This window comes from Falco punctatus (genome assembly GCF_963210335.1).
Source record: "Falco punctatus genome assembly, chromosome: 12".
Taxonomy (NCBI): Eukaryota; Metazoa; Chordata; class Aves; order Falconiformes; family Falconidae; genus Falco; species Falco punctatus.
Genome location: NC_137592.1, coordinates 34,070,143 through 34,093,591, shown reverse-complemented (window position 1 = coordinate 34,093,591; position 23,449 = coordinate 34,070,143). Strand labels below are relative to the sequence as shown.

The window sequence follows — 23,449 nt, the reverse complement described above, 5'->3', positions numbered from 1 at the left end:
TGGGTAATGGCCACACGGTCATTATTTGGACACTGCCAGGACGTACCCCCTCCCATACCACCTGCCACCCCCTGATGCCCACCCCTCTGCAGCTCCAGCCCAGTCAGCTGCAGTGTGTGTCCTTTGGTAAGACACAGAAGGGACCTTCACACAGAGGAGCAGAGAAATCCAGTTGATGGAGCTACGTGTGAAATGTGCTGGTGTTGATCACATGATTGGGGTCACGTGCATAGAAACATGCGCATAGCTGCATGCAAGGTGACCTGAACCAGGCGGGCCACACAGGGGGGCTCAGGGGAAGCTCAAAAGATGGTTGTGTCACCCAGCTAGGTTCACCTCCTGTTCCGTGGGGACAGGACGCATAAATGCCTTTGCATTTACTGGTGGTTTAGCTCTTATTTTTGCTAGCTTAATTCAAAACCCTCAGCTCAGGGTTCAGGCTTCTGGGAGCTAAGGACCAGATTTGAGGCCAAACCCTCGTTCAAATTTAATGAGAATATCTCCAAGTTGGTGGAAAACCCATTGTGAGAGAGTCCGTGAGCTAAAGCAATGCCAGCGAAGAAAACTAAAAACACAAGCAAAAGTGAGATTGTTGAGATGGTGACACTGAGCAGCACAAGGGCTCACAGACAAAACCCTCAAAGCAGCAGAGAAACCAAGATGGCAACTGAGCAGCAGCAGCACGAGCCTGCGGTGGGGAGCCAGGGAGGCTGACAGCCGGCGGCCAGCAGGCATCGGCTGCACCCTAACCGTGCCGTCCGGTCATGGATCTTTAGCCAAGGGATGTGCTCGGGCCCTGTGCTACCCGTCTGAGGCTACAAAGGGTAGCTCTCTGCTGGTAAATGGTCTAATCCTGCAGGGTGCTCAGTAAAGGTGCCCAAGTGAAGGTGGTGAAGGGGTATGGATTTATCAACTGATGAAAATGATCCTTCATTTCAGGAACAGCTGCCCTGTTCCCTCTTCCACAGCCCCTTCCCAAGCCCAGGCAGTGTACTGGGCCATGGTCTGCACAAGGGAGCTACTCGCAGCTTGCACACGGTGAAATGACTGTTGTAGGAGCTGTCCTCAGCTTAAACGGCAGCGTGAACAGTCAGACCCTGCCAGGTCTCTGCTGTGCTTCTGCTCCGTTTCCAGCTGGTCAACGCACAGGTCCGGCTGCAGCCGCTGGCCGCCCTCAGCGCGGGGACAGATGGTGCCAGTGAAACTGTCACGGGGCCAGTGGTGCTCGCCTTGGGAAGACCACGTAAGGCACAAGAGCAAGAGTCCAGTCGTGTCAAACTGGCCCTGGCCAGCTCCGGAGTTCAGTCAGGGTCCCCCAGGCAGGTCCCAGAAGGACTGCACGGACCACCCAGGCGTGGGTCCCACAAACAACTGCACGGATGGTATTCAGCTGTGGCACCTAGCTTTCTACCCTAACAGCATCTTTTTTTCTTGTTTGTTTTGTTAAAAAAGCAGGCTTTGCTCTCCAACAGATGCTGTTTGGAAGCGGACAGCTGAGCCTGCTGTCTGCAGTGTGTTGTGAGCAAGGTTCATGGGGAAGGGGCATGTCTACAGTGCAGAAATGCACGAGCACCGACAGCCGCACTCTGGTGCGTGCTTCCAAGCTGCCCCTCCGACGCTGCCTGCTGGCATGAACCGCAAACCACCGGAGGAGAGCCAGCCAGCCTTACCACTGCGGCACAGCGAAAGGCTCCCAGCAATCGGACAGCCCTCAGCTTTGGCGCACCTGTTCACATGCACAGGGCAGGAGCCACATCACAGATGCTCATATTAAAACAAGGGAATGCTCCTGGTCCTTCCCAGCACGCGTTTTGCGGGTGGTTGCAGCCAACCGAGTTGTCACGATGCAGGAAAAAAACATGTACCTTGTGGGGAGATTTTACGGCAAGTTGGGCCACAGCTCTGCAGGAGGTTGCAGGGAAGGCACGGGGGCCACAGCTGCCACACAGCTGGGATGGAACCCAAGCGCAGCCATAGCCAAGGTCCCTTGCCAGCAATTCAGGTAGTATTTCTGCTTCACATGTGGCAACACCAATAAAAGGGAGAAGACAGCAATGAAAAGGTAGACACGCTTTTAATGGCATGATCAAGAATCCCCTTTTAATAACAAATCTAATAACAACTGTGTCTGATATGAACAAGAAATGGCATCATCATTTATTTTTTTTTTTTTAAGATGTGATCTGAAGTTACGACAAATTGCCAGGTGGATCTGTACACAGACAGGGCCTCTGTGATGCATGCCAGATTTTATGGCCAAGAAATTTGCCATGCAGTTGAACCGGACTGTGGTTCCTTGGTTGGAATTGTACATTCTGTTGCAGTGTGTAAACATTCTCCAGCTGCTTTCCTAAAGGACGCAAAGAAGATATGTAGAGAGATTTAGCCTTGGGACCCAGTTGCATTTCCAGCCAGGCAGTACCAAGGAGCAGAAGTCCCGTCTCCAGGCCAAAAGACTTCATCAGACTGTGCCAGAGGCAAAGGGACACTGCCTTGGTGTGCCAGGTACAGTGTCTGAGTGTACAGTTACATGCTGTCGTGTTAAAAGGAGATATACAAAATCATCTGCATTTTCAGCTCCAGTTCCTGTCCGGAGAAGAAGCAGTCCAGGTCCCAGAGCACAGCAGTGTCACCGACACTGGTTTTCATACACACAGTTTGTCCTGGACCCCCTGCCTAGCCCCCCATGTCCTGCAGCACTCACCCAAGCACTGGGTACGCGCCGGGCCCTGCCTCCCCCAGCGACCCCGTGCCAGCCCCGCGTGCTCGGGGCAGAGGAGGCAGGAGGTGAGCCAGAGGCGGAGCAGCCCCACGCCAATACCAGCCCCACGCCGATACCAGCCCAGCAGCACCCCCACCAATGCGGAGACCTCACCCCTGCAGCCCCCTCTGGCTTCGGAGCTGAGGGCAGGAGGAGTTCTCGCCTTGGTCCCTACCAGGACCCCACCTCTAGGTTCGCTGCAGTAGCTCCCTTCCTCCTTTTAGCCCAGGGGGCATCTGCACATACTTTAAACCTGCTTTCCGATGTTTGCAGCTCCAGAAACTGTGGGACGACGATCCTCATAACCCGGAGCACCAGCCCGTGCAGCGCAGGGCTTGCTGCATGGGTGGGGGGCAAAATCTGCCTCAAAGCTTTGCAGGAATCCAGGGGGGCTTCAGTTCCCCGGCCAGAGAGGGACTGCAGGGAGTATACAGTGGCTTCAAAGACAAGATTCCCTAGAGGAGGTGAATTAGGAACGAGGGGACAGGAGAGTTACGGTGTATGAACTGCTGTTATTCCATGGGATTCTGGCTGTATTCAGGGTCACAGCCCACCACAGCCTGCCACCAGCCTCACAAGGAGGCCAATCCCAAGGCTCAGGGAGATGCTGTCAACCTGTCTCAATGTCAGCTGGCTCTGCTGTCACTGTCTGGATGGTCCCAGCCCCTCAGAGCACAGTGACGGGCTGAGGAAGAGGAAAACAACCCTTCAGGGTTCTGCAGAGGACCTCAGGAGCCAGCACACCATGAGCCTACGGGCTCCTGTCCAGCATCGGTGGCACAGGCACACACTGTGGGAGGAAGGGGCCTGAATGGAGCCCAAGCTCTCTCCCTCGTGCCCGGCTGGCTGGCAGATGGAATCAAAAGTGGTTGCAACCTCCCAGGCGGTGCCCGTGTGCTTTGTGAAGCCAGCCGTGCACTGCTCCAGCGCGGGCACGTTTCAGCTAAGCCAGAAGAAACTCATTCGATATCGAACTCATGTCTACAATGGGACTGCTACTGTGTTCACAAGATGAATTTAACTGCAGTTGATTGATGTGTGGGGCAAGGCCTTAGGTGGCTGTTGGTGTCTGTGCACATGGGATACTGGTAGGATCATGCCATGGGTCAGTAAACTATACAGAGAAGGAAGAAGTGTGCTAAGGGACCGTCGAGCTGCTACCGGAGCTGGTCAGGCTATCAATAGGTACTTAGCCATCTTCTTATAGAGGATCTACGCTGAGAAAATATCTCTCTGTTGGAAAGGAGAAACATCAAAGATTTTCTTGCCTCAACACAACTTGCTTTGGTTTGAAGCATTTCACCAGCGAACAAACCATGCTTGTGGTAGGCAAGGGCAGACACGTGAGCAGGGACTCCCCAGGCCCTGACCCATGCCACACAGACATGTGGCAGTCATTACAACTCTGATGGCAAGCATGACAGCTGCCAGCTAGCCAAGCTGGGGTGTTTTGCCCCCGTTTCATGCTTAGGAGAGTGGAGCCCCACAGCTTGCATGCGTGGTACCCTGCTCCTCCATCCACACTCACTGCGCACAGCAGTCAGTCCCGCACACATTAGAAGTCACACAGTATCGGGGCACTTCTTTGAAGGTAGCAGGATCCTTTTCAACCTTTAGCCACTATATATAATGGGCACTACTTGTATTATATTGTTATAATAATATATATATATATTTTATAATACTCTTTACTTAGATAGGGCAAGCAAAGTCTCCTGCCTCTCACAGATTCCAAGCACAACTGACTCAGGGATGTCTGCTACCGAAACACCTTTTGCACCTAGACAAGCAGAAGTGTTTGTCCTGCCAACCCGACAAAGCAGTTAAGCAGCTCCATCCATGTGTCCAAGCCCCTCCACGGCATTAGTCTGACCGGTGCCATCAGTCCTTTTGCTCCCTCTGCTCATATAATCTGTCGTCACACTGGCTTAGCGCTGAGATCTGTCTTTCATATTTGTCACTTGGCACTCTCCCCTGTATCCCTCTTCCTTCACAAGCATCTCCTGGCCAGACAGCAGCCACTGACTCATTTTTACTAGCCAGTGTGCTGTCTTCTCAGCTGGCTGATAAGAAGGAGGTGGGACCTTCGCAGACCCCAGCAAAGTGAAGACTCTCAGCAGAGTGTTTGCTTTATCTCAAGATACTAGGCAGTCCCAAAGACACTTCTGGTCCCAACACAAACAGGACCCCACAATGCTCCCCTGAACAAGACCTACCCTTTCCTACCACCCATGCAGGCATGGTGGCAGCAGGAGGCCCCTTGAAACACACGAGGGCACAACCACCTGCAGCTGGCCAGGACAGACTCTGCAGCAAGGACACTGGCAGGGAACCACATAGTGTCAGCCTGTTCCCAGAAATACCTAAATGTGGGAAAGTTCTGGGAAGCCTGCTTCTCCTCTCCTCACCCCAAACAGTTTTTAATTCTTCCTAGCCATTTCCTCTGCCCTGTTCAGCTTGATCTCTTTGATCTTCCGTTCTTTGTGGTGAAGCACAGATGCAGCCACACAACACCAGCAATGTCTGAGCAGCCCTGTGTTGTCCTTGAGGCTTGACAGAGCTTGCACACTATGGTTTGTGGCAGAGAACAGCAGGGTCTTGCCCCTCGCCACCTCCTCGGCTGTGACAGCCTACCATGTCCTGCGATGCCAGACTGGATCGTCCGGCATCCCTTAGCCACCTATCTTCTCCCCAGTGTCACAGGGCCTCATTCCCTCCCGACCCCAAACAAGATCTCCCATGTTCATTCCAACCATGGCAGGTGCCCTTCCAACCTCCCTGCAGGGCAGAGGAAGGAGAGAGGACCCAGAGGAGCTGATGAGCCTTCTGCAGGGCTGTTTTCACAGTAACACTAGCAGGGAGCATCACTGCTGGTCCACCTGCCTGCCAGAAAGCCTCTCCAGAGAGACACGTAAGAGGAACGGGAACTGTAACCGGGGTGTGCTGAGCACCGCAGCAGTGGGGTACCCTGGGGTCATGCTCACCATTGAGCAACTGAAGGGCATAACCTTGAAAATCAGAGCCAGGGAGGAGATCCAGAGGAGCACCCATATGGCAGGGGCTTTCCTGAGCCCTCTGACACCTGAGAGAGGGATCAAAACATCACCTGCAGCATGCAGCCTGCCGACAGGGGCTTGCCAGCAGGCCCTGGCATGGCAGTGCCCTGTGACTGGCTCTGCCAGCAAAACACAGCTCTGGGGACCACCCAAGCAAGCTCACGATAGCCAGGCAACTGGGAAAGCCCAGCACTGAAGCTCCTGTAAAGAAGCTCCATGAAGGAGGCAACGTGACACCTAGCCAAGATCACAGCATCACTGGCCACTGGGAAGGGGAGCAGGTCCAGAGACCCAAACCTGCGGGATACACGGGGACAGTCAGGCCTTGCAGGAACGACCCTTAGAAACTTCTCGGTGCCAGTGCAGGGCAGGTGCTGGCGGGCTCCCTGGGCAGCCAGCAGTCAGCCGGTCTCGCTGCCAGCGCTCCTGATGGCACAGCCCACTCCCACCCGGAATAACTGGGGGAGCAGCCAGGGACAGCAGGGAAGCAGGGCTGTGCTGGGGCACGGAGCCTGGCAGCACAGCGCCAAGGAGATACAACTGGTGCCAGTCCCAGACCTCCCTGGACCCAGCTGCACCCTCAGACCAGCCCTGGCAAATGGCTGTTATTTTCCATGCTGGAAATCTTTCAGTGGCTTTCTGAAACCTGGTGGCTCTCCAACACCTGACGGCTTTGGCATGTGTCTGCCAGAACCAGGAATCTATTGCACCGAAAAGAGAGATGATACTTTGGTGTCACCACCATCCTGCCTGCTACTTGTGGATAGGTCATGGTAGGAAGACCTCTTAGAAGATGACTAGGCTTCTCAGAAAATCTTCTGATCAGAAAAAAGTCCCCACATTCCTGTGAAAGTTTTTACTGGACAGTCGTTTCACAACTAAAAGCCTGCCTGATTTCTTCATTCGCCATTCTTGGCTACACCATCTTCCCTGCTTTCATGTGCCACATGGAAGATCTCTGCCCTGGAGCTTTCCTCCTGACATGGGTATAGCTGGGCCATGGAAGAGTCTCCTTTAAACTCTCCCTTGAACAAATACATTGGTTGTGCTTTGTTGGCCTCTCATGATAAGGCAGGTTTGCTAACCCTGTTAGTGGTCCTGCAGCCCTCTTTCCAGGCTCTGTCAGTGTCATTTTTTGGCACATGCACCTAAGACCTGGATGGAGCACCTGGTAAAGACCTCATCACGACAAAGCCTTACCATCTCAAATGAATAGTCCCCCAACAAATGAACAGGAGTGCCATTACGGTTTATATTTCTGGAAAGAATCTGTGTTTGTGTTTATTCTGTTTTCTAGTTTCTAAACATGCAGGGCATATTTAGGTTGTAGTTTGACCCACACTTCAAAATTACCTGAAGTTCTAGTGCCACCAGAAGTGGTCACACCCTCTGTCCTCTCCTTGCCCCATTTCTGTTGTGACCAAACCTGATGAACGAACCAGCTGAAAACCAAACCAGAGTGCTCAGTGCCACACTGGATCAGCACTTCCAGCCACTTCCCCAAACAGCTGCCCCAGTGTAAGGGGGTGGGACAGTGCAACGAAGCAGCTGGAAGTTGGAGGGACATTTATTTTTTGGTGGCAACATCAGCTCCATCCATCAAATCACAACCTGACCTTGGAGTTTCCAATGCTTCTCTGCAAAGATGAGGGCATGGGTTTAGGCTAGAAGCTATGCTTCTTACTCTACTGGGGTGATCAGCATCGATGGAAAACAGCAAACACTTTGAGCTAGAAGAAGTAAATTCTTAGCATTGGCAACACTTGAGACTGTTGTATAAAGAGGTAATTCCTGTCATGTGTTTCTGGACATTTCCCTGTTCAGTCGTCCAAGCAGTACCCTGTTCTCCCAGGCACCCTGTCACAGCTCTCAGGCTCCTTTCCAGAAGAGTATGAGTGAAACACCTTCAGGATTCCTCAGACCTGATGGCAATCAGTGTGACTGTATCGATGTTCAAATGAATCAAGGTTACTACTGTCCAGATTCCTCTATCAAGCTTTTTTTGTCTGCAAACAGTACAATATTTGCAGCTCGTTGCAGCTGCCAGAGGGGGTGTACGGAGCAGCCGTATTTTTGTTCTGCCTCATGCAAAGCCTCTTTTAGGCATGACAGTGGTGTGAAACCCAGAGTATTTGGGTCTGGAGTGTTTTCCCCCGTGAGGTGTGGGGAAAATCTTGTGGACTACCTCAAGATCTTGCCAGGCTCAGACAGGCATCAGTCCTCCTGGCTTTCACTTTCAAGCCTTCCTAATTAGTCTGGGAGCTAAAAAGTTGATTGATTTAGTTCTAGCTGAGCACTAAGCTTCTGCTCTGATAATATTACTTGAAGAGCATAGCCCTTGCTTTTACGTTCACATTGTTGGTTCTCACGCAATGTGTGGAAGTAGTGAGACCTGAGAAACATAAACCCAACCTCCGAACCTCCGCAAGCCAGCCCACCTACCCTCGGATTGAAATGCACAAGGTGCCCACAGCGCACCAGCAAACCTCTCCTCGCAAAGCAGCAGCTTTTGAGTATACTACAGGATAATATTTTCTCACCCTGCCATGTAGGGGGACTTTCTACCACAGTGCCAAAATTCACAAACACCAAGAGCGTGACAATAAAGCACAAGGAATTCAGGTGCAAGAGGCACCCAAGCTAAAGGCATCCAGTGACTATTCACATCTTCAGGATGGAGCTGTGTTGGGTGGGCTACGGGTCTGTGGCACCAACCACACGCAGGTTGAGAGGAACCTCACTGCCTATGTTGGGAGATGTGGTCTCCACAGATCACGGTTTGGTATCTGAGACAGAAGCAGCTGCAGTGTGCTCCCCCCTGCGCCAATTAGCAAGCACTCCTGATTTCCCAGAAAGCTGCCAATACATTCCTACTTCCATCTAAATACCCACCACACAGGCGTCTGCTGGAAGAGCAGCAGTGTCACTGAGCAGCCACACGAGGTGGCCTCCTCTGTGGGACATGCTGGAGCAGGTAGAAGCACCCAGCAAGACCTGCCTGACACAGGTCCCACCTGCAAAGGCATCTCCGGACAGGAGAGAAGAGTCCCCTCCACCCCACGCCTGCGCTGATCTCAGCACAGAAGGATGCATCCATCCCTCTCGGCTCAGCTGGTGACAATCCCTTGCTAGCAGGGGGGCAGGGGGCGAGCCAACACATAGGTGGATGGTGGCGGCCAAGGCTGGCATTTCCCACCAAGGAGAGAGGAGGGAGCTGCCTGCAGGACAGGAGCCTTCCCCTCCAGCAGCCCTGGCTCTCCTCACCTCTGCTCCTCCTTCCAAAGCCAGGGTGGGTGTCGGCGACCGGTATTGCTGACAGAGAGAGGGGAATGCCGGGGGAGGGGGCAGGGTCAGGCACTAGGCAGGCTGCCTGGGTCACTGCTTGGTGCTGTGCGTTAGCAAGCGTGAGCTGCGGGCTGGATGTCTCCCTTGCAGAAGGCTCCGTGGCTCAGAGGCTCTCAGGCCCGTGGGAGCTGATTGCGATGGTGTGGGGTGAGAGTGAGTGAAGCATTGAAGTACAGCTACTGCTATACACTCGTGGGTCCAGCGTGGAAGGCTGTGCTGCAGCATCTCGAGTGTATACTATATGCAGAAGTTACCCAGTCCGTTGGGCTGGCAGAAGATCATTATCTGGCAGCTGCCTTACTTTCCAGGGACACCTGCTTTCCTTTGGTTGCTGGACTCTGAGTCTGGGTTTTTCCTCTTTGTCGTTTTTTGGCCACAGCAGGAGAGGGCAGGGGCTCTCCCGTCGGCCCCTGGGCCTGAGCTGGGGGCTGAGGTCGGGGGGAAGGAGGAACTCGCTGAGGAGCAGTCCCTGGTTTATGCTGTCGGCAGGGAGAAGGGCTTTCCCTCCGGGGCGGCAGCTGGCTTCTGGGGGAAGCACTGGGGTTTCTTGAAGGAAGGACAGGGCTCCGAGGGGATGCACAGCTGGACCTCTGTGAGCTGCTCCGTGGAGGAAGAGAAGTGGAGCTCGACGAAGGAGGAAGCCGACTTTGTATTTGCGCTGTTCGGCACTCATTAGGGAGGCTCCCAGCTGGTCTCTGTGCCTGAAGCCTGCAGGGGAAGAGAAGAGGGAGGATGAAGGGGAGTTTCTGCAAGGGGCTGCAGGCTCCTGGCAGGTTTGGCATGAACGTGGCTGGGCAATTACAAAGGGTCTCCAGCACCAGGAGGACAGGGGCTGTGGTGTGAACAAGGTAGGGCACTGGTGTGAACTCCATCCTCAACTCTTGGTGCTGTTAACTAATGCCTGCCCTGATCCTCCAGCCCCCCCTGGGACAACACCTTTGGGCCGATACCATGTATCTGGGGCTCTTCTTAACCACATATCTGGGACTCTTCTTAACACGCAGCATGGATGCAGCAACCTCTTTCAAGGCAGGAGATACAGTCTGGGAATGTGGGCATGAGCTGGATTGCACCCTCTGGCCTCTGATGGCAACTGTGCTGGAAGATAAGCCAACCTACAGGGATCCCCTCCTTTCACCCCACACCTCTAAAGCAGAATTTTCTGGACCTGTGGCAGAGCCACAGTAGCAGCTCTGCTCCTGGGCTGGACCTCCAGCCCCAAGGCCAGGCAGAAAAGCCAAAAACTGGCAAATTCAGACGGTCCACCTTCACTTACATCTCTGTGCTTATTTGATAGGGAGCCAGGTACCTCCAAAAAACTTAGGGCGCAGGGATATGTAGGGAAGTCAGACCATGTGGAGGTGGCCCAGGCTGTTTCAGGTCACTGCCAAAGCCCACGCGTGTGCACTTCCTTCTCTCCAGCTCTTCCTGTGCTGGGCATCTTCTGAGGCAACCGCAACCGGCAGCCTGGCAGCCCACGCTGCTCTGATGGCCACAGCCAGGCCAGGTCTCCCTGCAGTCGCGGCTGTGCCTGGCAGGCTGCAAAACTGGGAGCTCAGCACCGCAGGGATCTGCTACTAGCAGGATCAGGCCAAATGAAAGAACTTGTGGAAGGGAAGGTGGCCTCAAAGCCAGGGCAGGGCAGGTGAAGAGAGGCTTGACCCTTTGGCCAGATTGAGGCAAAGAAGACAGAGAGGTGGGAATCTCACACACTGGGGGGCTGGAATGACTGCAGGGAACAGGGATGGGCCATGCATTCGAGACAAGCCAAGGGGAAAGCAATTGGGGGTGAGCAAAGCCCTGGCTGTGCCTCCTTACCAGGGCCAACCTTCTGCACTGCCCACTCACTGTTTGGTCTTACCTGTACGCGACAGCCGCGTCCTGCGGGGAGCCAGACAGTGCTGACATCGCACCGGCCACCGGGCTCTCGATCTTTGCCACCTCTAGAGGTGTTTTCACCGGCGTGATGGGCCGAGGAATTCTGCTTTTTGTGCTTGTGGGTCTCTCGTGTTTCCCAAGAAGGGCAGCCCTCTCCTTCCCTGCCTTCCTTGGGATGGAGTCATCGGAGTCGTGCGTGTCCTCCTCAGAACCAGTGGCCGACAGGGTTTCTGAGGCTCGCCGCCTCTCATCGCTGGAGGATGCTGAGGAAGAAGCCCCCGAAGCCAGCTGAAGGAGGCGGTTTTGCCTCTTCTCCATCACTAGGCGAGCCAAGTCAGGTTGCTTTGCCCTCTTATAAAGCCTCTCTTTGGCCGAGAGTGAAGTTGAAAGGTCTGAGCCGGTGTCCTCCTCGGAGAACAAAATGGGGATCCGGCTTCTGTACCTGGAGGCCAGAGGTCTCCTGGGGCCCTGCTGCGGTGTGTCAAGGAGGGTCTCTGCTCGCTTAAGGTGCTCTGCCACTGATGCCAACTTCTCAGGCTCAGGCTCCTTTGTAACCATCTTGCCAGGCTCTTCCAACTCCAGTGAGAGCACCACTTTGTCAGAGAGCTCCGGCTTGGTGTCGGAAGGCTTCGCCATACCATTAGGAAGTGCCGGCTGCTCCCCCACTGTCTCTGAGGTGGTTTCAATGTGATTAGCCGACAGAGCACAGCTCTCCGTCTCTGCTCCTTCTAGCCCCGAATGTATGCTTCCATTCTCTACCAGCACCAGGTTGTCCTCCAGCTCTTCCTCAATAATGACCTCCTCAAACTGGCCCGGCGGGCAGTATTCCTCATGCCTCATCAGCTGGCCACTGGAAGACATGACATTTAAGTGGGTCTTTTCAGCGATGTGAACAAATGTGCGCTCAACTTTGGTAAAGGGGGAGGAAGCTGTAGCCACTGCCATGGGAGGCTTTGGTTCAGATTTAAGGATTGAGGACAGGGTCCCTGGCTCAGACACATCCAGCTGGCTACCCATAGGCTGTGGCCGCTCGCTCTGCGGTGTCAGTGCAGCAAGAGTGCCCAGGTCAACTTCTGGAGCTAAGTCTGCGGTGACCGGAGACTTTTTCAGATCACCTGGTGAAAACAGCACGAGTGTTTTTGAGCCTTCCTCCAGCTCCAGGTCCCCATCAGCAGTGGACGCTCGACCCTTGGATCCTTTCTGGTCATCAGCCAGGAGTGTGGATGGTGCACACTCCTGGCTGCGCTCTGTGCTTTTTTGACTCAGGTCGCTGCTGGAATCACTGTGCATGTCAATCTCATCCCCTTCCTCCTCTGCCTCCTCCTCCTCCTCCTCCTCCTCGTCCTCCTCCTCCTCTTCTTCCTCAACTTCTTCCTCGTCCTCTTTCCCATTCATTTCCAGATAAGGTTCCAGAGGTTTGCAAGGGGCAGTCAAGACAACATTTGAGAAATCAACTTTCTTTATCCTCTGGGATACCTTAGGCTTTTCCCAGTAGTCTGACACATCTTTTCTGAAGTCTTGATAAGGCAAACTTAAAGGCACCGCCTTGGGCAGACCATTCATTTCAAATGACTTCAGCATATATGCCTGCAAGGAGACAGATGTGACAGAAGAAAAGGGTTAGTATTCAGACACAGCATTGACACAGAAGACATCAGGATCATCAGCAGCAGGAAGTGTCAGCGGGAGGCATCTAGTCCATCACACTTCCAAAATACATGCCTAAGCAGTGATTGCTCCATCATTCGATTCGTGCCAACCTTAGAAAGGAGAGATTCACAAATACTTATCAACAAAGGCAAAAAAACGTGCCAAAGGAGTTTCTTTGTTAGCAGTCTTTAACCTGGACCTAAGAGAGCTGTTTACAAGCAGTTCCTCAGGATTTTTTCATGTTTCCCAATCTTCTGCAGTATTTATACATTTATTTCTGTGCTAATACATTTACATAATCGCTCTTTCCTTATTGGAACCATTCAGCAACTCTCTTTTATGCCTAGGTCACAGTGAACCCAAGGAGCCCCTCTGGGCTAGGTAGTTTCCTGATCGATCACTTTCCAGGTCCATCCACCACTGTCCCTGGGGCAATAACCCTTGTAGCACTCCTGTGTTCCCCCGGCATGCCATTTGTCCCCCCTTCTGCTCCCACATCCCTCCAGCAGCTCCTAATTCTGTCTTCTACAGGCTTCTGCTTTCACTAAAATGATTGGCAAGTCAGTCACAAAAACTGACATGTAAAGTACCATTATCAAAGATGCTGGGGTGTCCAACCATGAAAGGCAAGGGGAGGACAGGACAGTTAGTGGAGGCAGTGCTTCTCCAGCAGTAGCCTGAGGCACAGATACTGCCCGTAAGGTGCCAGGCTGTGAAATGACTGCAAATAATACTAACAGAAAAGCAGCAGCTCACACATACATGCACACACTTGACCAAACAAGCAAAAAAGGGCAAAATAAATAGGAAATGCCCACCGAAGTTTGGCCTAATTAACAACTGGTTGTAAATGAAAGCCCCAGCAGCACCACTCTGCAAAATGAACTTTAAAAAAATCATTTAGGTCACCCTTCTATAAAGAGGGCTGGAAAGCAAAAGCCTCTCCACAAATGCAACCAGTCAATAATGCATCACATGTTGCCCTTGAAATGTCTAATCACGAACAGAAGGGTCCAAACATCTGCGTTTCCAAGCAGCATTAACAGCATCAGATGATGTTTCGGCTACATGGCTAAACAAGCACCTATTTAGCTGCGTGGGCTACAGAGCTGCCAACAGCTAGCACGTTCACCTGGCTATGGGAACGGACCTTTTTGTCTCTTGCAGGGCAGGGAGAAGCCCTCAACACCTTTTCAGTCCAATGACACAGTTTGAAATTGTGCTGCAAATCTGCATCTTAGTCTGTGCAGAGCAACTACTATTGGTATGCCTGAAAAATGTAAGATCTTCATCCTCATGTGTAACAGGGACATTTCAAACAGACTGTTGGGCAGCATCAAGCTGTTATGCATGGTGATAACTTGTTATCCGTTTTATTTTTTTTTAATATATCTTACAAATTAAACACAAGCTGGTTTGGGCAATCCCTCTGGAGTCCAAAGCTGCTTCTCTTCATAAAAGCTGAAGCCTGGCCCTGTATCAGCCTGATCTGGGCTTTCACTGACCCACTCTTTCTATCAGGATGACAGAGTGCCACTTCAAGTGGTAAGAGGGGCTTACCACCCTTTGCAAAGGAAATTACCCACTCAGCTTCTTCCCTCAGGCATTTCTTGGAAATTAGTCCATTCAGCAGCCAAGACTGGATTCTGCCTGTTGGCTGGATTTGGTTTTCTCAAGAAATACACCCACAGTGCTACCCCTGCAGTCTGATCAAAAAAATGCTTCCCCAGTGGGACTGGGACCGATACAGAAGCCTTGCCCAACACCATGCCTCGTGCTGAGCCTCCCAAGGGAAAGAGAGTTCCCCATCCCCAACAACAGTTCCCCTGCTGCTCTACTTCACCCCATTTTCTAGATGCTGTGGTTGATGGCACAGCTGGCAGATTGCTGGTTGCTTTTTGCATATATAAACCTTCAAATCTCCTCTCAGCTCTGAGGAGCTTGTGTCATCTCATCTGCTTTCTGGTCAAGGAGAACTGAATCCAGCCATGTAGTGCACATTCTATATAAGCCAGAGACATGGTTTCTGTGCCCTGCAGTCTGTCCCACCAGCAACCCTGTTTCCAGCAACGCCTCTTTCATCAAACCTCTTTCCCTTGCAAGACGTCAGAAGCTTTTTCTCAGGTGAGACTGCACTAAGCAATAAGGTGTGACATGGAGCTGGACAGCATGACGTTGTTGCAATAAAACCAGCTGTTGTTTCCTCCTTCTGCTCTGGTCGCCCTCTGCTGTCACTGAGTCATGCTGTAAATACCTTTCTAGCCTTCACACACTTCCACATCTGGCTGTACAAATTCCTTGCAGTATTTAGCAAATGGACTGCCTTTCTGTCTGTCATTTCATTTTCCCCATGTATTTCCTACTTCCCTGCATGGACACTGCACCCTAAGCACAACAGTGATTGCTTGGCTACTACCCGCCTTTGGGAGACTTGGACTGCTTGATCTGTTGTACAACCCCAGCATTGCCAGAATGCATTCCTTAAAGCAGCCCAGACTGTGGTTGTTTTGCCACTGTAAATGCACCCCACAGAAAATCCAAAGAACATGAATATGCCAAAAAATATGGAGGACAGAAGTTACTTACAAACCTAACTAAAAGAAACTCCATTGAAATGCCTCGTGGGTCAAATATTATTTTAACACAGGTTTTCTTACCTTCATTACTATCATCACCTGAAGCTGTTAACAAGGAAGGCTGTCCTAGGGCATCAAAGTCTGAGACTGTCTTCGCTGTTGAGCTGATGTGATCAGCAGCTGGCTGCAAGTGGCTGCCCTGCTGAACAAGGTGTTCCCAGTGCAAGCCCCTCACTAGAGATGTTTGTCCCCTCTTCTGATAGTCATCATGTGCCTTTTGTACTACAGCACACTCAGCTGCTCCAGGGCTATTCCCCAAGGGCTGGAGAAGAACTTTCCCGCTGTGCTGTACCAATGGGGAGGAACTGTGGGAAGATGCCCAAAGATCTGGAGTGGAGAGGCTTAGCCTGTATCTTAAAACTGTAGAATAACAAAGATGTAAGGGATCTCTGGAGGTCTCTGCTCCAACCACTGCTCAAAGCAGGACCAACTCAGATCTGGCTGCTCCAAGCTCTGTCCAGATGAGTTTTGAGGATCTCCAAGATCCCACAACTTCTTTGGGACTCTGTTCTAGTGTTTGAGGCTCTTCCTGGTGAGAAAGTATTTCTTTATATCTAATTCCTATATCTAATTTTCCTTTCATGCAGTTTGTGTCCCTCACATCTCATCCTTTCACTGTGCCCCTCTGAGAAGGGTCTGGCATCATCCGGTAGTTCAAGGAAGAAATAAGATCCTACCTCAACCTTTCTTTCAGGTGGAACAAACCCAGCTCTCTCAGCCTCTCCTCATGTCTTAAGTTTCTAGTTCCAGATCACCTCGGCAGCCCTATGCTAGGCTCATGCCACTGGGAGCAGGAACTATGCCATGAGCTGAGGCAGCCACCAAGTTTTAAAAAGCTACCAAGACCATGAGTGAGGAGAGCAGAGCCACACTGGAGCTGGCTGGATCTGAGTCAAAAGGAATTCCTCCACCTCCAGCAAGCTCTGACCTCTGCCTGCAGAGTCACAGCTCCTTGGACAATGAACCATTTATTTCCCACCCACCTGGGCTCAGATCTTCACTCCTGACTCTCTCTTGACTTGCCAGTCAGTTGCCCAGGAATGTGTATGGCAGTATTCGTGTCCGAGCGTGTGTTCCCCACAAAGTCCTCGCATTTCACCTCTTCAACACTCCATCTCTCCATTTAAATGGAGACTGCGTTTAAACTCCATTTGGCTAGTAACTCCTTTGGGTGACAATAAGTATTTGGAAGGCAGTAAATATCCCTGCTTTGCACAGAGGCCAGAGTAAGGTTATAGAAAGGAAGGAAAGAAAAATACCTATTTTCTCATATTTGGCAGAGGCAGAAACCTGCCCCTTCAAGCCCATCTCTGCCCCTGTGCTCATGAACAGCTAAGTGGAGTCTGGGGGGTTTGTCTTCACTGTAAACTGGTGGGATTTCCAATTAGCAGGATCATTGGCACTAAGACATCCTCAGAGGAGACTTGCATTGCCCAGTATGGGTGGCAGTAAAGTTCCTGCATCCCAGTGATGCTGCAACAATCAACAAAGATGCAGACTCCACTTCGCTACAGCAAGTTTCCAACTGTGCGTTGTAAGTTCCCAGGTTGCCCTGTAACAGGAATGTAGCTAGGTGTGCTCTTCTCAGGCAGCAGCACGCAGCAGTCTCACGCTGGTCTGTTCAGGAGCAGTACTGGCATCCAGCTTGTTAACATGCTTGTGCATGTCCTGCCAGGTCCCTACAGCAATGAAAAGCGATGGCAGTGCCTGCTCTGCCTGGATGGCTTTCTAGTGACCTCAGGACTCATGAGGGCATAGAGAAGAGAGCTTACAGCTCCCCCCGTGCCTGTGCCCCCGCAGCAGAGCAGTCTGTGGCATGGCAGAGACCGGGCCCAGCAGCCACCAAAAAAGCCTGCTCTCCCAAGTGGCTCTGCACTGATGTCAGGGAAAGGGAACAGTTTCCCACATAAGCCTAATCAATTTTCCCTTAGACTGTAGAATTTTTTTTTTCCTCTTCCACCTCTTGGTTTTAAACATTTTAAATGCAATAATTAGTGAAATAAAAAAAAACCAAAAACCCAAACACCAAAAAAACTCCCAAACAACCCAAACCCCACCAAGTACAGGAAAAAATGACAGTTGCCTAACACAAACCTAGGGAATGCTGTATCTCTCTCATTTACTGTTCTGTTTCAGACGATGCTCTGAACCATGTCTCAGACCATGGTTACTGCTATGGTATCAGTGCGTCCTTCTGCAGTGTTGACAGATGTACGCATCTGCCACACACCAACATCCCTACAGAGGCAAAGCAAAACACACTTGGAAGCATTCGTCATGGAGCAGATGGGCTTTGGACCCTGCCTGCAGGCTGACTCAGAAGAATCCTGACCCTCCACACAATTCCCAGGGGAAAAAAGGGACTCAGACACTGTACTACCCTGTAAATCAGAGACCACAGCCTAATCCTCCCAGACCATCACTGTTGGCACAAGCTGCTGTCTGCTTTGGAGGACTCGTGGTCTTGTGCTTCTCCTGCAAGGGGGACAGTTTCCACAACCCTTTCCACAGGCATCAGAGCCTTTGTAGGCACCTACTGCCTGCAGCATCCCTCTCCAGCCACTTCCAGAAAACCACCAGATTAGTAACTGTGCACTTCTCACCAAAGCAGACAGGGTCTGCCGCCGTGTTCCCTCCTCCAGCCTGATATCCAACAGCCCAACAGCCACTGGGGCTGAGCCACATGTCACTCTACAGCAGAGTCTGCTGTCACAGGGGGTCACGGTGCAAGGCAAGCATGGTCGGATCCATTGAGCAGCCCAGGCAGGAGCGCATTACTTGTAGGACAGCCACAATTTTGCATCCACCTCCACGGGGTTTTGGGGCCTGGAGGGGCTGGAAGTTTACCAGGTGTTCTTAAACACCTTGTCAAATGTCTGCTGGGAGACAGCCATCCACCTGCCCTATGCACACCACGCTGCCAGCCAGGGGAAGATGCCCAGTGTAAGAAACAAAGACAAATGTGATAAAACGTTTCTGCTTTGTTTGTGGGTGTTGAATTGTACCAGCTTAAGTTTAGCCAGTTTGGATGGTGGGAATCATTAAGGCAGAGCTCTAAAAACTTACAGAAGTTGAGGCTAGCTGTATTCTGCTGCAGCAATATGGCCGGGTTCAAGTCAGTGGAATTGGTACTAGCCTAAATTGATGTACATCGAACTCGCAGTGTGGCTTTTCCACAGTATGTGAAACACATCTCCAGCAGTCATGGAACTTCATTTCTGTTCCCAGATCCGTCTTAACTGAAAGTTTTCAGTGATCACATTAGTAAAAGATAATTAAACGCTCACTGTTCTACCAGAAGTCCTTCATCTCCCTGCCCAGTGCTCCCATGTACCCAAGGACGAGCAGGGGACAACCTTCCCAGAGCTGGAAAGCAAAGGGAGTAGAAAAACAAAGCAAGAAAGCAAACAAAAAAACCCAGCCATCACCAAGCTGCTGCCTTTGATTCTTTAATAAGGTTTTGGTAGTATACAAGCTTTTTTTTCTCCTCCCCCTCCCCCCCCGCCACCCCCACCCCCACCCCCCCGATTGTCTGGATTAACATACATGGATTTAAAAAAGGCACAAAATCCATTGCACAGCTTCTTTTTGTTTGTTTTTGATGACATTGCCTGTTTGTTGTGGTTTCAAGTGTAGGATTTTACAGTACTCTGCAGCATTTACAGCATGGTCTACATACAGGTAATCAATGCATGCTTTTATACAGGAGACAGAATTCAAATTCTCTCTCAGTATTTCTATATACACAATAATACAGTGTTTTTCTTCTGAAAAAAGCTTTAAATCGGTCTTGCATGCTCGGTGTGCCAGAAGAATTAGTGCAAGCATATATTACAGTGTTATTGCAGTACAAAAAGGGGTTGACCTTAGGCTCTAAAGGGATTAGATACAGGAAGAATAAAAAGACTCAAGGAAAACAAGCTTTGGATCCCTTTAGTCAACTACGTCCTTCCAAATAGATCCCTGCTCAGTACTGCCTTTAAAGCTACAGCAGGCTGCTTCCCCATGATCTCCCTGCTGCCCTCCCCCTGAGACAAACTTCCACAGCTTCTTCAAACCTTCTGTTCCTAGCAATCCATGAGAACTTCTGGCGACTTGAGGAAGCCCTTCTGCTGTGCCTCCAGCTGCTGGAGATCTGCTTGAAGGGGACTTCCCTGAGATCCACTGCTTCAAGCAAGCTCAAGCCTCAGCAGATTAAGTTTCTCAAGCAAACCAGGAAGCACAACAGGTTACCTACAGCTTTTGTCTCCTCTCAGTAGAAATGACTACATCTACCTCCTACTTGAATAAGCAGTTGGTTAAATGTGGTCTGGACTCTCTCCTGCTTAACAGCAACTGAAGTCTAACAGGTGACACAAGGTAATGCAAAGGAAGGATATGCTGGTCCCTGAGATTCTTCATGGGAGCTGGAAAGTCCAAGAAGCATAAATCAAGTTCCCGACATGACGCTAATTGTTCCATTGGGGATGGGAAGAGGCCTTAGTCCTGAGAGATGCAGATGGCACACAGACAGCAAGAGCCATAGTCCAGTCTTCTCCATAACAGCTTTGATTTGGATACTATCAGGACCTTAGCATATCCTGGAAGTGACATTATCCTCTGCCAACATAGACTAAGCTTGTTGGGGACTGGGAGATCTGGCAGGATTGACAACAGTGAGTGGAAAAAAAATAGAATCTGAGTTTCTGAAGCAGCTTTCTTCAAACCAGCATCAGATGAGGTAAAAGTAGCAGGGGTCTTAGAGCTGCCACGCTTGCTTGCAGGATCTCCGCATTCCAAGAATCAGCACCATAAATGTCAGAGAGATATTCTTCTTTCCAGCATCTTACCATCAAATGCTCCACAGCCTTTATCTTTTTTTTTTTTTCTTTTCTTCACCATGGTGACTAGGACAGTCCAGTCCTATGCTGGGCGAGTGCTCTGCTCCTCCCTATTTGTGCTTTCGTATGTTGTTAGGTTTGTGCCAGTTTTCCTAGCATCTTGGACGGAAGCAACAGCTCTGTAAAGGTGGTATCCCTGCCACTTAGCTTCCCACCCCCGCACCCACCAGTGTCTCAGCTAGAGTCAAGGCAGAGCTCCCTGTCTGGGACCACCTCATTTTTATCAGAGACTCAAGAAATGGTGAGCAAAGTGGAAGGAAATGATAATCCAAAAATTATTCTAGTCCCTAATTGTAAAGGCAACTTAATAGCAGCAAGAAAGAAGAAGAAGGATATTATGAAAGTTAAACATCTTCCTTAGTCATGAAAATAACCAGAAGTCAGCAGTGCTGAGTAAGAACCTGATCTGGCTTTTTTTTCAGGAAGGACCAAGCTGAAGGGGCAAGAGCCCCATGGAAATCTTCCTTGTCTCACTTATTCAGAGGAAATTTGCCATTACTGTGTTTCATGCTGCCAGATCAATTAATTGCACTCAATAAAACTGAGAAACTTGTTGGAGTTGTTGGAGGAAGCCCTGGGGATTCTTATGAGGCAAGTGCACTAGATGAGGTAACCAACTTGAAACACTTTGCATATGAAAAAATAAAACCTCCAAACATAAAGCCATTTTCTTTTCAAACACTAAAAGACATGCAAGTAAATGTAAAATGGGGATTGCTTCCAATCCCCAGGTTACATGGTTAGCAGCTTGTTTAAAATGTACATTCATTGCAACATCATTTTTTTCAATGGCGGCTGTAATACAAAGGAGTTGCAATACATCAAATAACACTTAGAAACATTTCCCAGAAATTAAATCTTTGCACTGTCCCATGGAACTGCAAATGCAGGTCTGTGTGTTATAGCAACCCAAACACAAAACACATGGTATAAAAATGAAACAAAAAGGAAGGTAGTACCGCAGTGATCAGCCTTTATGCATTTTATTTAGTATTTTAACATTACCCAGAATAGGTGTGTTTGCATACTAATAAATTACGTCCCAGGTGGCAGCAGTTCCTGTCACCAGAACACTCTGCCACCAACTGATGGCAAAGGGATGTGTATGCTACAAGACACTGAATGAAGAAAACTGGACTGTGCCAGGCTGCTGAAATCAGATCTGCAAAGTGCAAAGGAGGCCAGGTGTGCCATCTGAACCAGACACCACAAGGATACTTTCTGTAACCGACTGAGATCCCTTCTTTGCAACAGCCTTTTGAGCACTTGGATGTGTGCAAAGTGGCCCACCCCGGCACAGAAATGCTTCTGTAAGGCATGACCATGCGTGGCCATTCACACTCCACGTGTGTGTCAGGAACATAGACAAACATGCATACAATCAGAAATGGAAGCTCCAGCAAAATGCACCCAACAGCACCCTGGGGACCAGAGTGACATCAGGAAGCACATCTGGCTTACTTTGGTCAGCCTCTCCAGAAACTGTTGTCTCCTCCGGTCACTTTGGGGAGGGCTGGCAACTACAAGGGGAAGCAGGTCAAGAAGAAAAGCACCCCATGTTCCCAGCTAAGAAATACCTGGGGCAATTTAATTACTATAAACACTAACAGGAGTTTACAGATTTTCAAGGCTTCAGACCTTGTCTGCTAGGAAAAGCAGTTTTATTTTCTTCAGCTAGCCTCCTGAAGCCCATCTGTTTACTGCCAAGGAGAGCTAGACAAATACACAATAACTATCTCCGAATAGTTCTTTCCCATTTGTCACCAAAGGAAAAAGGGAAAAGGAAAAATAAAAGCTTCTCTTTTGACTAGACTGGGATAAAAGAGCCCTTTCTTATTCAATGTGAAAGTTGCGAAATGGTCTCAGCTCCAGGTAAAGTTCTGAGAGTGGTGAGAATAAATCTCCACTGACAACCATTAATAAAATGTGTCATTCATCTAACCCAGCGGTTTACAATAAAAATAAATCAGGTCATTGACGCAGTGTTCTGTGGCTGTAATACGAAATGTGACTGGATACCACAGAGACTCCCAAGACTCCATGTAGCCTAAGGAAGAGATGCTCGACCTGCTGGGCAAACTTGGTGGGTATCTGTCACCAATCCCTCCAGAGCAGCAGTTAGAAAATTGCCACCTATTTTCAAGAATAGTCTTGTGCCGCTGCCAAGCACTTAAAAAAGATCCACATATACACATCACGGAAGATTAATTGATGGAAGTGTGAGAGGGAAGGACGTTAGAAACCAGGAAAAGGACTGAAAGACGTCTTTCCATGCTTTCTGCTCTTCAGTCTCACAGTGTGCCCTATTGTTGAGCTATTTTACAATACAGGACTAAACTAGCAATGGCTATATTTTCTTGCCTTAATTTATTTACATAGGATCACAGCACCAGATTCAAATAGTGCATTTTTACATGAGACAGCAAGTTAACTTCCTGGTGACTTGCAGTCAAAGAAATGCTTCAATGATATTTGTCATATTTGGTATATAAGTCCCACCCTCTGTCCTCACAATTTCCAGATCATGAAATAATATTCTGCCTCCTGAAATTCTCTCTGTGCAGTCAAACTCTCGCATCTGGCTTCACCCTGACATGTTCTGAAAAGGATTTATTTGCTGCTGACTTCCTCCAGTGGTCCGGCACGCCAAACAGCAGGGAAGCAGCTCACAGGAGAAATAAAGCACTTGGGGATCCCTTGGGTTCAGAGGCCACAGGAAGGTACAGCACTGGGACTATTGGTTTTGTTTCTGAATACGCTCTGGAAAGGCTAAACCGAGGTGTTTGCGCTTGTTTCCCATCTGATTGCAGAAGTCACCTACTAAAAAACAAATGACCAAGTCTCTCAGAAGAGGCCGTACGCTTTGGGGTAGTGTGGCAAGTGATGAAGATGGAACTGAAGCCTGGTGATGCTACCAAAACAAAAGGTAGTTAATGAGGTACCGATGAGGTAGTTCAACACTCCCACGTGAACCCTCTGGAAGAAAGGCTGAAGCACAGAGCAATGTCCCAAACGACATTTGTTTTGTTTCTCATCTCAAAGTGCCCACAGCCTTAGAGGAGTTAGAAAAGAAGGTGTATGTTAATGGGCTTCAGAGTCACCTTTGGAAAAGAAATGCAGCCCAGCTACTGAAGAGTCACTCAACCTCTCTGCCTCGTGAGCAGGCTGAGAAAGGTGATGAGGGCACCTTTGCTTATTATCACTGACCCACTTGAAACAATAGGCCTCTTTCCAGAAGTCCTA

At 50.1% G+C, this 23,449-nt stretch overlaps 1 protein-coding gene across 8 annotated transcripts in view; it reads right to left on the bottom strand.

Annotated features, from left to right (window-relative positions):
- Positions 1–2,055: 2,055 nt before the first annotated feature.
- The window catches only part of TTBK1 (tau tubulin kinase 1), a 131,700-nt gene continuing 110,306 nt past the window's right edge, over positions 2,056–23,449 (bottom strand). For all 8 annotated transcript variants that reach the window (XM_080408898.1, XM_080408899.1, XM_080408897.1 and 5 more), the window contains 2 exons: positions 11,024–12,627; positions 2,056–9,870 (listed from right to left, as the gene is read on the bottom strand). In XM_080408898.1, the coding sequence (XP_080265024.1) occupies positions 9,444–9,870; positions 11,024–12,627 (2,031 nt within the window). In that variant the 3' untranslated portion in view covers positions 2,056–9,443. The remainder of the gene's footprint in view (positions 9,871–11,023; positions 12,628–23,449) is intronic.